This window comes from Benincasa hispida, chromosome 2 (genome assembly GCF_027475165.1).
Source record: "Benincasa hispida cultivar pf3 chromosome 2, pf3_genome.v1.1, whole genome shotgun sequence".
In the NCBI taxonomy this organism is placed as follows: Eukaryota; Viridiplantae; Streptophyta; class Magnoliopsida; order Cucurbitales; family Cucurbitaceae; genus Benincasa; species Benincasa hispida.
In genome coordinates this window covers 62,391,163-62,403,687 of record NC_143479.1, presented here as the reverse complement: position 1 = coordinate 62,403,687, position 12,525 = coordinate 62,391,163, and the positions used below count along the sequence as shown (strand labels likewise).

Here is a 12,525-nt window from a genome sequence, read left to right as displayed (position 1 = left end):
AGGAGCAATTTTTAATTTTTTTAATTTTTAAAGTAATTTTTGTCATGAAGAATTAACGGTTTTTGTTCAAATACTAACCGTAAAAGTATTTTTGAACTTTTATTAAGTTAAGAGTATTTTTAAAACATTTTGAAACTTCAAAGATATTTTTGACATAAGAGATAAAGTCGAGGGATATTTTTTATAATTCAACCTTTAATTATCAACACTAATTTGCAGCCCAAAAGGAAAATAAATAAATATTAAAAAAAAAAGTAAAAAAGTTAAACTCTAAGATCAGAGTTCTCTCACAACTAGTACTCTTCGTCTCACCGCACGAGTGACGCATTTCTATCCCCGTCTGTCTGCCCGACGCCGTTCGCCGCCGCGCCTCCGCCGCCTCCGCCGGTCAGTTACAAAGCTCTCTGCTTATTTTCACTGTCTTTTGAAACCTCCTTTAATTTTAACTTAAATTATTAGGTTTTTGATAGTTAATTTGGCATCTTCATCCTCAAGCCTAGGTTAATTATCAAATCCTTCCATAAACTCAACCTTCTCCATTGTTAGAATTATGAATGTTTCGTTGAGATAAATGTAATATGTATTTGGTTGATTAAATTAAGTATTTTTATATTATTAATTTGGTATTCTATGCTTTTTGGTGGATTACATTTAGTTTGTTATGTTAAATCCATATATATGAAGAAAATTTAGATAAAAGAATTACATACGTATCCGTATGTTAGTTTTCTAGAAATTGATGTATCCTTATATGCCTGTGCTTCATAGCTTTTCTCCCATTAGGAAGCAAAAGGGAAATTTCAATAGTTGCAAAAAGTTATGTCCATTCTTGGGGATAAGAATTTCGACCATTATATGATCAAACTGGCTGTATTGGTGATCCCATAGGTATTTATTGAACTTTTACTCTCAGAAATTTGTCATCTAAATGATTAAGGCTGAGGATCTGAATGGTACATGATTGATGTTCCTTTGCATTCTTGTTATTGACTTGCTTCAATTTATTTATTTTATTTTTTATTTATTTATTTTTTTTTTTTTTTTTGTTGTTGTTGTTGGTCCTATCAAAAAGAATTTTTTGTTGTTAATAGTCATAAACTCATAGCAAACCGTAGAAGGAAAATCTTGTATTGTAAGTGCAATATGTTGTTCAATTCAATATCTTATTCATTTTCCTCCTAGGAATGGGGCTGTTTGGTTTAGAGGCTTTGATGCTCTCTACATTATGCTATCTGCTATTTGGAAAGGTGTTTTCTTCTTATTGGGAGAAGGAGAACATTTTCTGCCTTGATCTAGACTCTTTTCTTTTCTTTTTTTTTTTTTTTATTTTTTTTTTTTTTTTTTTATGTATTGCAAATTTTCCTGTCTGTTCTGATAGGTAGCTAAAGGTGAAAAGCTGTTTGTCAGTCAAGATATAGAAATTGAGCCAAAACAATATTTCAAATAAGATATTTGGGTTCATTAATTCGAGCATTGCTAGTTCGATGATACAGAAATTGATCAAGGGATCAAGATTGCTTGTTTTTCACCAAAATGTCTGTTTAATACATTTCCAATTGCTTAGCACTCTCAGTCCGAACAAATCTGACTATATGAATCGTCATAAACAACGTCAAAAGCTCCGTGAACACATTCCTTTTGTCACTGATGTTAAAGAGGTAAAGGACCCATCTGAGGCATTGGCTCTCTTTGAGGATTACCATGAAAAGGGCTTCAAACACCACTATCCTTCCTACTCAGCTCTCCTTTACAAGTTGGCTCGTTCTCGTAGATTTGAAGTTGTCGAGACAATTCTTGGTCATTTACAAAATAGGAATATTCGCTGCAGTGAGACCCTTTTCGTCGCTTTGATTCAACATTATGGGAAAGCCCATTTGGTTGAGAAAGGCATTGAGCTTTTCCACCGAATGCCTTCCTTTAATTGCATTCGTACTCTGCAGTCCTTTAATGTATTGCTTAATACACTAGTTGACTGTGACCAATTTTCTAAAGCAAGTGAAATCTTCCAGCAGGCTTATGAAATGGGTTTCCGTCCTAATTCAGTGTCCTATAATATAATGATCAAGGGTTGGATCAAGAAGGGTGGATGGGAACAAGCATGTAACTTGTTCAACGAAATGCTTGAGAAGAGAGTTCAACCTAGTGTAGTAACATACAATAGTTTTTTAGGAGTTTTATGTAGAAACGGTGAAATGGACACAGCACTGTCTTTATTTGGAAACATGACTCAGAAAGGACATCATCCAAATGCTGTTACTTATGCCTTGTTAATGGAAGGATGGTGCTACATATGTAAATACAAGGAAGCCAAGAAGTTGATGTTTGATATGGAGTTTCGTGGTTGTAAACCACGGCCTGTGAACTACGGTGTTTTAATGACACATCTCGGAAAGACAGGGAACATCGACGAGATGGAATCTTTACTCAATGAGATGAAGAAAAGACGGATGAAGCCCGATGTTGTGATGTATAATATTCTTGTAAATTACATGTGCAAGGAAGGAAGGATTGGGGATGCTTATAAGGTTTTGGTTAAAATGCAAGTTGGTGGTTGTGATCCTAATGCAGCAACTTATAGAATGATGATTGATGGATTTTGTAATGCAGGGGACTTTGATGGGGCTATGAAGATTTTGAATGCAATGTTGACGAGTGGGCATTGTCCTCATTTGAAAACTTTTGTTTTTTTAGTTGTTGGTCTTTTGAAAGGTGAAAACAATGATTATGTTTGCTTTGTATTGGAGGAAATGGAAAAAAGACAGCTGAGGTTTGATGCTGAAACTTGGAGAATTTTGATTATGGATGCTTGTGGTCAACATGTTGAAATAGGCAACCACATAAATGACTTGATTTCCTAAATGGTGACACATTTTTTGCTTACATCGGGTTGAAATACACACCACTGGGCAGTGCTAAGTGGGCAATGAGGCTTTACAAGATGAAAATGAAGTTCAATCTGTTTTTATGCTGAAAATTAATGAGAGGTCATTCCAATCAATCATGAGATAATCATTATGCCACAAGGACCATTGACAAGAGCTAAAGCTAAAAGACTTCGAGAAGAACATCCATGGTAAAGCATTGCAACTTAAGTTCCATGAGACACTTGGTTCATCCAAGAGATGTAATGAATCCGAAAATTCATATTCGTCGACATTATTAATGCATTATGTACCTATTTATTTATTTTAAGGAAAGAAGTATTTATTTCATGTATTTACATTTATGAAAGTTCATGTAAGTAGTTAAATGGGTGTTGGATCTATTTAGACTATATAGGTGAAAGGTTGTGTCCTTTTACATAAATCTTTCCTTTAGTAAAAATAGTGTTGTAATTTGAATGATTATTCCTCCTATTTCATCTCTCTCAAGTTTTATGTTTTCTTTGTATTCTTGTGTTTAGAATGCATGTCTAGAACTTTCAAGCTGTTTCAAACTTTGAACATAGGAACACGTTCTCACTTCTTGATCTTTGATAATCTTTCCAACTCAATCTGTTTAACTTTTCTAGTGTTGTATATCAATTAATTAATCAGGGTTATTCTTGTTATCGTTGTAGGGATTCATCTAAACTAAAAGGTAGGTGAGTTCTCACACATAATTGAGATAATTCACTCATCACATTTTCGTTGTCTAAAATAAAATTCTAAATTCGCATAGTTTCATTGTAACACGGTTTCATAGTTCCCTCACTAATAACGAAAAAGAACAATGTACATATTGGCAATATTTTTTTTCTTTCTTTTTATCGTGGATTGCACCCAAATGTGATTTTTTTTAAAATCCTAAATTAGGTTCCTTAAGCTTTCAACCACCAACCTTCAGAAAACCTCTCAATATCACTTTCACACTTTCTCTCTACTAGTTAGTCGTCTGTAGCTCAGTCGTCTGGCTTATTATCAGAAAAATTAAAGGTGGGTTCGGATTAACTTTTAGTGTTTAATTTTAAAAATAAATCGTTATAAAAAAAAGTGAAGTGTTTGGTAACTACTGAAAATAACTTTTGAAGTGTATTTTAGCCAAATTTTATCAAAAGTGTTTAAATAAAAATGTAGTCAATCTAAACAAGCCTTAAATCAACAAATCAGTTAGTGTTGAGTCCCTTTCAATCGATCGATGATTACTCCACTCAATGCTATTCACCTGCTATTTCTTTTCTTTCTTTGTCCTTATGCAAGAGTAGATCGTATAGTTTGGATTCATACAACTAGTAATTTATTTACTCACTCAAATTCAAACCATTTTCATTGATTTTCTTAATTTTTAAAAAAATAATAATAAAAAAAGTTACATAGGCGTCTCATTGTTTTCTTCGAACTCGTGAAATTGATGACATCGTTTTTGAAGATCATCACCTTCATACCGGACACTCCTATTCTGGAGACTCCACCGTCGGTTCCGAATCCGTCGAATAGCCACAGACGAAATCTCTTCTCCTTCTCCAACTTGCAGCAATCTTCTCGTCCTCTTGGAGGTTTTCACTCAGACGCTTTTGTAAATTGCTTTCTTTTTATAGCAAAATCATAAGATGTTGCCTGCTTTCTTTTAGCATTTAACGACAAAATTGTTCGAACAAAAGTTTTCATAATCTCATTGCAATGCCCATCTTCTGTTAATTCGATATTAAGTAGGTTTCATGATTCTGAACTTTGTGCTTCTTGTAAGTAAACTGAAGAGAAATTAGGATCCTATTGTTCTTTTTGTAGTTTTTTTTTTCACCTTGGTGTTTGTTGCCCGTCCTCTTTAATTTTGTTTTTAAAAATTTCGTAGGATCCTACATTATATAATTGGTGCCTAAAGTTATACTGACTATAATATGGTAGTTTCAACTTGCAACTTCATTCAAGTTAAAAATGATGCCCTGACAATTTAATTGGTCCTTGAGCCCTCTTGAAGTTACTGATGTTGAAGGGAAAAGATAGGATTCTGATATTACTATTTGCAGGTCGAAAATATGAATAACCAAACCAATATCAGCAGTGATCGCTTGAGGACAAATTGGACACCGGCAATGGAGCAATATTTTATTGATCTTATGTTGAATCAAGTGCATAGAGGCAACAGGATGGGTCATACATTTAATAAACAAGCATGGAATGACATGCTGATGATGTTCAATGCTAAATTTGGGTCTCCATATGACATTAATATCTTAAAAAGTCATTATACTAATTTGTGGAAGCAATTTAATGACATAAGGAATCTCCTTGATAATGAAGGATTTTCATGGGATAATACTAGACAAATGGTCATCGCAGAGAATAATATTTGGGACAGCTTCATCAGAGTGAGTAATGTTCAGACTGACATTTTCTTATCTTCATTGTAAATATGAAATTAAATGATACTATTTATTTACAGGCCCATCCTGATATTCAGTCATACAGGAACAGGCCTCTGACAAATTTAAATGATCTGTGTTTGATATATGCACATACTACTGCTGATGGGAGATATAGTATGTCGAGCCATGACTTAGATTTTGATGATGACATTATGGGATTATGTATAGGTGTGTTTCTGTGTACTTTAAGAGACCTACAAAATTTGTACAATTTTTGTTGAAATATAATGTCTAGCTTGCAGATTTAAACTTGATGGAGCCTGCCTCTGTTGTCATATATTTATGCTTGTGGGGTAGTCGAGTTTCAGGAGGATGGACAACAAAAGAAAGGGAGAAAATGTTTTTGTAATATTTTTATTACTCAGGCATGTCACTTTGGTGAAGATGGAGCTCTACATATCTGGGAAATAGATGAAAACTTAAAAGATCTACGATAAAGATTTTATTCAGACAACATATTAAGTTGTGGAGATGAGAAACACTTTTCCTGCCTTGACCTATTTTCAGGGTCAAGCATCACTACCTGCTGTCTACCCATTCAGGATGAAAATAAATCTGTTTTTGTGAATGTGATCTAATCCAGCATTTTCTAGCAGAAAATGAGCTTGAGATGCATTAACTGATGAATCATGGGAAGATTTCCCCACCCCTTTTTCTAGATGTTAGAATTATTCACCATTGACAATGGTGTGCCAAGTTGCTTAGATGCAGCAGCACCCTCGTGTCATATTTATTTCTTCTTGTAATAAGGAAGTATTTTCATCCTTAACTCTGCAATGTTTGGTTGTTTAAAAAACCATCATATCTTGGTGAATTGTAGTTATTAACATTACTGTTGTAGGTGTTGGCATGAGTGGCCTTGCCCCTGTGAATAAAGAGAGTTCAAGAACAGGCTGGACTCTTGCTATGGATCAGTACCTTGTGAAACTTATGATTGACCAAGTCAGAAAAGGCTGCAGGATAAATGGTACTTTCAAGAAGCAAGCATGGAAAGATATGATCACTCTCTTTAATGCTGAATTTGGCTATCAACATAGGAAGAGTTTCTTGAAACATCGCTATAGGAAATTGAAAACATACTATATTGATTTAAGGATTCTACTTGAGGCCAGAGGCTTTTCATGGGATGAGAAACAACAAATGGTCGTAGCTGATGATGGTGTGTGGGATGATTATATCAAGGTATATAGCTGTTTTTAACTTTGTACTCATAAAGCAATTATATCATATTTTATATCTATTACTGCCACAATGTAGGCAAATCCAGATGCCTATGCATATAGGAAAAGGATCTTGCTAAACTTTTTAGATTTGTGTTTGATCTACGATGATACGATGAGCAATGGGCATTGTGATCATATGCAGCAATTGGAGCATTTTGAATGTGACATCTCACCTCAGGATACTGGTAATGTTTACATAATGCCCAGTTGAAACTCAATTATTCTTCAAAAGTAGTAATTTAAACCATGCAAGTCTTATTTTAAAAGTCCTTTAAATCATACAAGAGTTGGCCAGAAAAAAGAATGAATTTGTTTACTTGTTTGACCAATGTGTCTAGGTGCGTGTCCATTTTGGACACTCCAACACTCCAACTCTTGTTGAACACATGTCAGATACTTGTTAACACAATAGAGATGTGTTAGACCCTAGTTGTACAAAGTCAATATGGGTTCAACAACTGTTAGACATGTATTGAACACTTATTAAGCAAATTAAATAGTTACATGATAATATAGGACAAAAATAATTAATTTTGAGAACAAAATACATAAAACTCATTCTTGTAGGATACAAAATCATATACTTATTCATTTGAATTTTCTTCTTGTATAAAAATGATTTGAATTTTCTTCTCGTATAAAAATGATGTATATTTTAATAATTGTTTCTCATAAAAAATGTATACTTTGATAATTGTGCCATTCCTCTGGGTCGTGTCCATGTCCTAGATTTAAGAAAAAATGACGTGTCACATTGTCTTTGTCGTGTCATGGTCATGTTTTCTATCCATATCCGTGGTCTGTTATATTTATAATAGCTGTTTTTTTAGAGAAAAAATATTTCATTGAATAAATGACAATAAAGGGGAAACCCCAAAGCACCTATAGGTGATTGCAGAAGAAGATATATTTATCATAGCTGTTAACCTCCCAAAATACTAAAAACAATATATAGCTGTGATGGCTGTTGCTAGAATGGTTTTGGTACTCATTCAATTCAATATTATTGGAAGTAGGACCATAACTTGTGGATTTATGGCATCTTTAAGTTTGTTTTCATCTCTAAAATTGGAAATGCTTGCTTGTAGAGGAAGAAAACATCCAATGCCATGCTGACAGTGATACTTCAAGCATGCACTGGTCTTTTGAAATGGATGGTTATTTTATTGATCTCATGCTGGAGGCTGTGGGTAAAGTGAAGAATTTTGATTACAATGATGATCTTGTGTGGACTAACATGATATCATCGTTCAAGGAAAGATTTGGACTGGTACTTAACCAAGATTCTTTTAGGAGGCATTTCAAAAGTTTGGAGAAGAAATACTATGATTTGAAAAATATTCTCGAGCAGAGAGGATTTTGGTGGGATGAAAGACGACATTCAGTAATTGCATACGATGACACTTGGGCTGCATATATTAAGGTGAGTTTTTCCCTTTCTGCCTCTAGTTCTTCAACTCCAATTGATACTATCTAACCATTATAAACGTAGGAACACCCACATGCAAAATCATACAGAACTGGTCCCATACCTAGCTATAATGATCTGTGCTTGATTTATGGAAATTTAGTTCCTGATGGAGGGCAAGGACCAAAACAATTAGATCAAGAAATCCCTAGTGATGGCAAGGGTGAGTTCATTCCTATTGTTTTTGTTAATTTTTTACCAACTCTGAAGACTCAAAACTATTATGTAGGATTGATACTAAAATAAATTTTGATTAATCCTCTCATGTGTAGGTTTGTTTATTTATTTTGATTAACGAAGTTCTGATCCGTGCATGGGGAGGAAATGTAAAGACTTCTATTATTTTTATTGTTTTTGTTTAATATTTGTTGCAATGGAAATAATTTTTTATTGTTGTCATAATTTACCAAATTATCGAAGACAAGGTGGTTCTTTCAGGGTCGGGGTAGTGATAGACCTGCTACAAAATATGTGTATAGGAGAAGGTGTGTGAGGAGACGGGGGAAAATGATGTGGCAAGTTATTTTGAAGTGGGTTCATCAAGAGTTCGAGACATTTGTTATGTAGGAGAGGAAGAGAGCTAAGAGGGGTATCATTTCTGCTAAACATTTTGTGAGGATTTGCTGTGGAGAGAGAGGGAATCTCTAGAATTCTTCATTTGACATTGTACCCTTGTTGATGAATAAACTCAGTTCTTATTAAACACCAAAAAGAAACTACATGATAAATATTCTCCCTCAAAATGTCGTTGGAAGCATTTTGCCAAAAGACTTAGGATCTTGACAAATCGTGACCTCAAAGATATTGCAATATCTGTAAAATAAGGTTGTATCAATTGTTTCGGGATCTTGTTAAAATTATAGAATTTGATTTGTGACCTTTGAGGACTTCCCCTTAATTATTATTTGTTTTCAGTTTTTAAAGGTGCCAGAACTAGCAATAGCTATCACTGGAGATCTGACTGGACACCACAAACGGACAGACGCTTTATTGATCTAATGTTATATCATGTTCGCAATGGAAATATGGTTGATCAAAATTTTAACAAACAAGCTTGGGATGATATGGTTTCCAAGTTCAATGCAGAGTTTGGGCCTCAGCATGATGAAGATGTATTAAAAAGTAGGTTTTTTAATCTTAGGAAAAGATTCCATGATATGAAATTCCTACTTGATCAGGATGGTTTTGTGTGGGATGAATTACAACAGATGATAATTGCGGAAGATGACCTCTGGGACACATACATTGAGGTACTTATTTCATTAAAAATTTTAGGTTCGTTAAACTTTTCTTCTTGAAGTAGGCTTATACCTAGATTTTGCAGGAATATCCAGATGCAAGATCGTATAAAAGCAGGGCTCTTCCAAATTTTAATGATTTGTTCTTGATATTTGGAAACGACAATGCTTCAAATCACCAACATTATTTATTTAACTCTGTGGATGCTGATGACAGTTACCCGGAAGTAAATATTGGTCTCTCTCTTTCCAGCGTATTTGCTGTACAGAAAACACTAGCTAGAATAATTTCTATTATCCATTACTTCTCTTCAGGATACGTGCTGTTTTTAAACTTGATGACTTTTGAATCCATGTTGCATTCTTCACATTTTAGTTTATGCAAGCTAATTGCAAGTCGTCTCAAAAGTGTATGTTCATTATTGCACTTGTTTGAGATTCAAATTGACCAATACTACGCTATAATTTTATTTATTAAATTGCTGCAACCATCACATCAAGTGATTCGTTTCACCCTTCTTGAGGCAAAATGAGCTTAGTCAGTCTTTTTCTTAAAGGAAACCGACTTTAGCATGTATCAGCTCAGTAATGCTTTACTTACTGTCCTAATTTTTATGTGGTTGTTGCTCTTCTATCTGTATAATCTTTCTCTAGTCACTCGGTATGAATTGGTAATGTTTGCCCATCTAGTTTCTGTTCATCCGATTGTGTATTTAGGGTACAAGATCAAAGCGAATGAATTATTAGAATGGCTTAACTTTGATTATTTTGGGTCTCAAGTCTTGGAAACAACCTCTATAATTTTCATGTCATTGCCATTGGGAAAACAGCCTCTAATATTTTGTCCTTATCGTCTTCTTTTTCTCCAGTAAATGAAGCGGAGGAGCAATTCTTTTCTGATAATAGTGATCAGACAATAATTGAATGGACGAACGAGATGGATGATTATTATGTTGACCTTATGCTCGAGCAAGTCCGTAGGGGGAACAAGACTGGATCTACATTCACAGATCATGCTTGGGCTTGGATGGTTGCCTCATTTAACAAGACATTTGAACTTACTTGTGACAGAGATCTCCTTCAAAGTCGATTCTTTACCTTGAAGAAAGAATATAAAGATGCTCAACATATGGTTGATCAGAAAAATGTGGCATGTGGTGGAATTCACCAATCTATGGCGACCAATAATGAAATCTTTGAAACTCACATTAAGGTGTGTGATAGTAATACTATTGAGGTAGTTAGTAATATTATTAGGGTATTAAGGGCATAATAGTAATAAGTCAAAAAACTTGTTACTGGGTGTTAGATTATAGATAGTGAGTAGAAGAGGAGGAAGGTAGTCTGTTTAGGGGAGATTCTGTATTCTTAGGAATAATTTTATTTTATTCCTCTGTTTTTGTATTCTTGAAAATAATTTTAGACTCCGTCTAGTAACTATTTGGTTTTTGATAATCGTGTTTGTTTTCTCACAATTTCTTACTCATAGTTTTCATATTTCTCATATAAACATTTGAATTCTTAGCCAATTTCTAAGGAAAAAAAACTATATTTTTTTAGTTTTCATATTTTGGCTTTGATTCTGAAAATACTCCTACAATGTAGATAACAAAATATAGAAACCTATAGATGGAAGTGGTGTTTATCGGCTTAATTTTTAAAAAACCAAATGGTTACCAAACAAGACCTTGTTATCGGTTCCGATCAGTGTGCCTGTTTATTTGCCTTGTCATGTATGTTTGAATATTGGCGATAGGCATCACGAACACTGAACATATTTAAATGGGTTATGTGTCACATTGAAAACAGATATCCATGGCGGAAAGTCAATTGTGTTATGTTGGGGGTGCAGCAAACTCCCATTTCTCAAAAATATCCCCAATTCACTTCATTTTTTTTTCTGCAGGAGCTTGCAAATGATAATGTAGGCAGAGGCAGAAGCTTTGATAGGTATGAAGATTTGTGCTTGATATATGATGACAAGTTTCGAGATGAAAGACTAGGTAGTTTCGGTATGAATGTAAAGGTTGAAGACGGTAATAGGAAAATTTGTAGAAGTGATTCGTTTGCAGAATATAAACCTCATGGAAGGGAATGTGAAGTATCTTATCAGAGAAAGAGGTTAGAATCTGCCACTCCATCAACTTTTGTTGGCAACAAAAAGGTTAAGAGAATCAAGGAAGAAATACAGGAAATAGTCAGTAATAAAGCAAGTTTGGTGAAAAATGTGGTAAATGCTGTAGATTACTCAATAGAAAATGTTGTTTCTGCACTCCAGTGTGTGCCAGACATGGATGATGAGTTATTTCTGGAAGCTTGTAAACTTTTAGAAGATGAGAGGAAGGCCAAGGTGTTTGTTGCCATGGATGTCATGACACGAAAGAAGTGGTTATCAAAAAAACTTCGCCGATAGTGGCTTTTTGGTAAGCCCCCAAATTAAAAATTTTTCATTGTAATCTAGATTATATAGAAATGTAGATTTAACTCTTCTCAATGTAAGGTTTTGCCTATTTGCTATAGATGTCTTGACTGGAAATATCTTTGTTATGTGTTTTTGCAATTGCTTTCTTTTTAAACGTCCAGTTTTGTCATAGAAATTTCAAGGTTAAATTACAAATTTGGACCTTATGATTTTAAATAACTCCTAGCGTGTCTTGAGTTGGTATTTTGTGAGTAGGGGGTGGTATTCCGCATCATTCCTTCTGTGCATGGTTAGCTGTAAGGGATAAGTTGGGTACGCGGATTTAGTTGAGGAGTTGGGGTGTGTTGTCAGAGGAGGGTACCTTTTGTGTGGGGGAGGTGTGGAGTCGCGAGATCATTTATTCTTTGAGTGTGGGTTTGGGAGAGAGGTGTGGTCTGGTGTGTTGCGTCAGTTGGGCTCGTCACATCAGATGACGAGTTGGGATGTGGAGTTGAGTTGGTTGTGTCGAGTGGGGTCGGGTAAGGGGTGCGTAGGAAGTTATTTCGTGTTTTCTAGTGTGCTTCCATATACTACATCTGGCAAGAATGTAATTGGCGACTGCATGGAAGTAGACCGAGGTCGATGTCAGCTCTGGTTCACCTTATGGTCTCTACAGTTCGTGTTCGTGCTTCTTCTTGGCGGGTTGATCTTCTTGGTCTTTTATAGTGTATTTCGGATGTTTTTCTTGTTGTACTTCCCGTTGTTCTTTGTTTTTTTTTCTCTCAATGACTCTCTCTAGTGGTCTGCTAGTTTGTTTCTTTTGTGTTGGTATTGTTCTGATCTTATCTTGT

The 12,525-nt window shown here is 34.6% G+C and overlaps 2 protein-coding genes across 17 annotated transcripts; both read left to right on the top strand.

Annotated features, from left to right (window-relative positions):
* The first annotated feature begins 247 nt into the window (after positions 1-247).
* Positions 248-3,390, top strand: LOC120070961 (Tetratricopeptide repeat (TPR)-like superfamily protein). 10 transcript variants are annotated; one of them, XM_090311373.1, is made up of 3 exons: positions 248-387; positions 769-888; positions 1,574-3,390. In XM_090311373.1, the coding sequence occupies exon 3, from the start codon at positions 1,593-1,595 to the stop codon at positions 2,856-2,858; it is 1,266 nt and encodes a 421-aa protein (XP_090167499.1). In that variant the 5' UTR covers positions 248-387; positions 769-888; positions 1,574-1,592; the 3' UTR covers positions 2,859-3,390. The 10 variants fall into 10 exon arrangements, with proteins under 10 accessions (XP_090167499.1, XP_090167497.1, XP_038878837.1 ...); XM_090311371.1 differs by having other exon boundaries at positions 1,565-3,390; XM_039022909.2 differs by having other exon boundaries at positions 1,379-3,390.
* On the top strand, positions 272-11,809 carry LOC120070960 (uncharacterized). Of its 7 annotated transcripts, none has more exons than XM_090311369.1 (11): positions 272-387; positions 4,946-5,287; positions 5,362-5,512; positions 6,186-6,526; positions 6,602-6,752; positions 7,656-7,990; positions 8,060-8,198; positions 8,951-9,285; positions 9,360-9,510; positions 10,143-10,486; positions 11,180-11,809. In XM_090311369.1, the coding sequence occupies exons 2-11, from the start codon at positions 4,955-4,957 to the stop codon at positions 11,684-11,686; spliced, it is 2,787 nt and encodes a 928-aa protein (XP_090167495.1). In that variant the 5' UTR covers positions 272-387; positions 4,946-4,954; the 3' UTR covers positions 11,687-11,809. The 7 variants fall into 7 exon arrangements, with proteins under 7 accessions (XP_090167495.1, XP_090167494.1, XP_090167493.1 ...); XM_090311368.1 differs by lacking the exon at positions 272-387 and adding an exon at positions 4,261-4,494 and having other exon boundaries at positions 6,710-6,752; XM_090311367.1 differs by lacking the exon at positions 272-387 and adding an exon at positions 4,262-4,494 and having other exon boundaries at positions 5,380-5,512.
* The last annotated feature ends 716 nt before the right edge of the window (positions 11,810-12,525 follow it).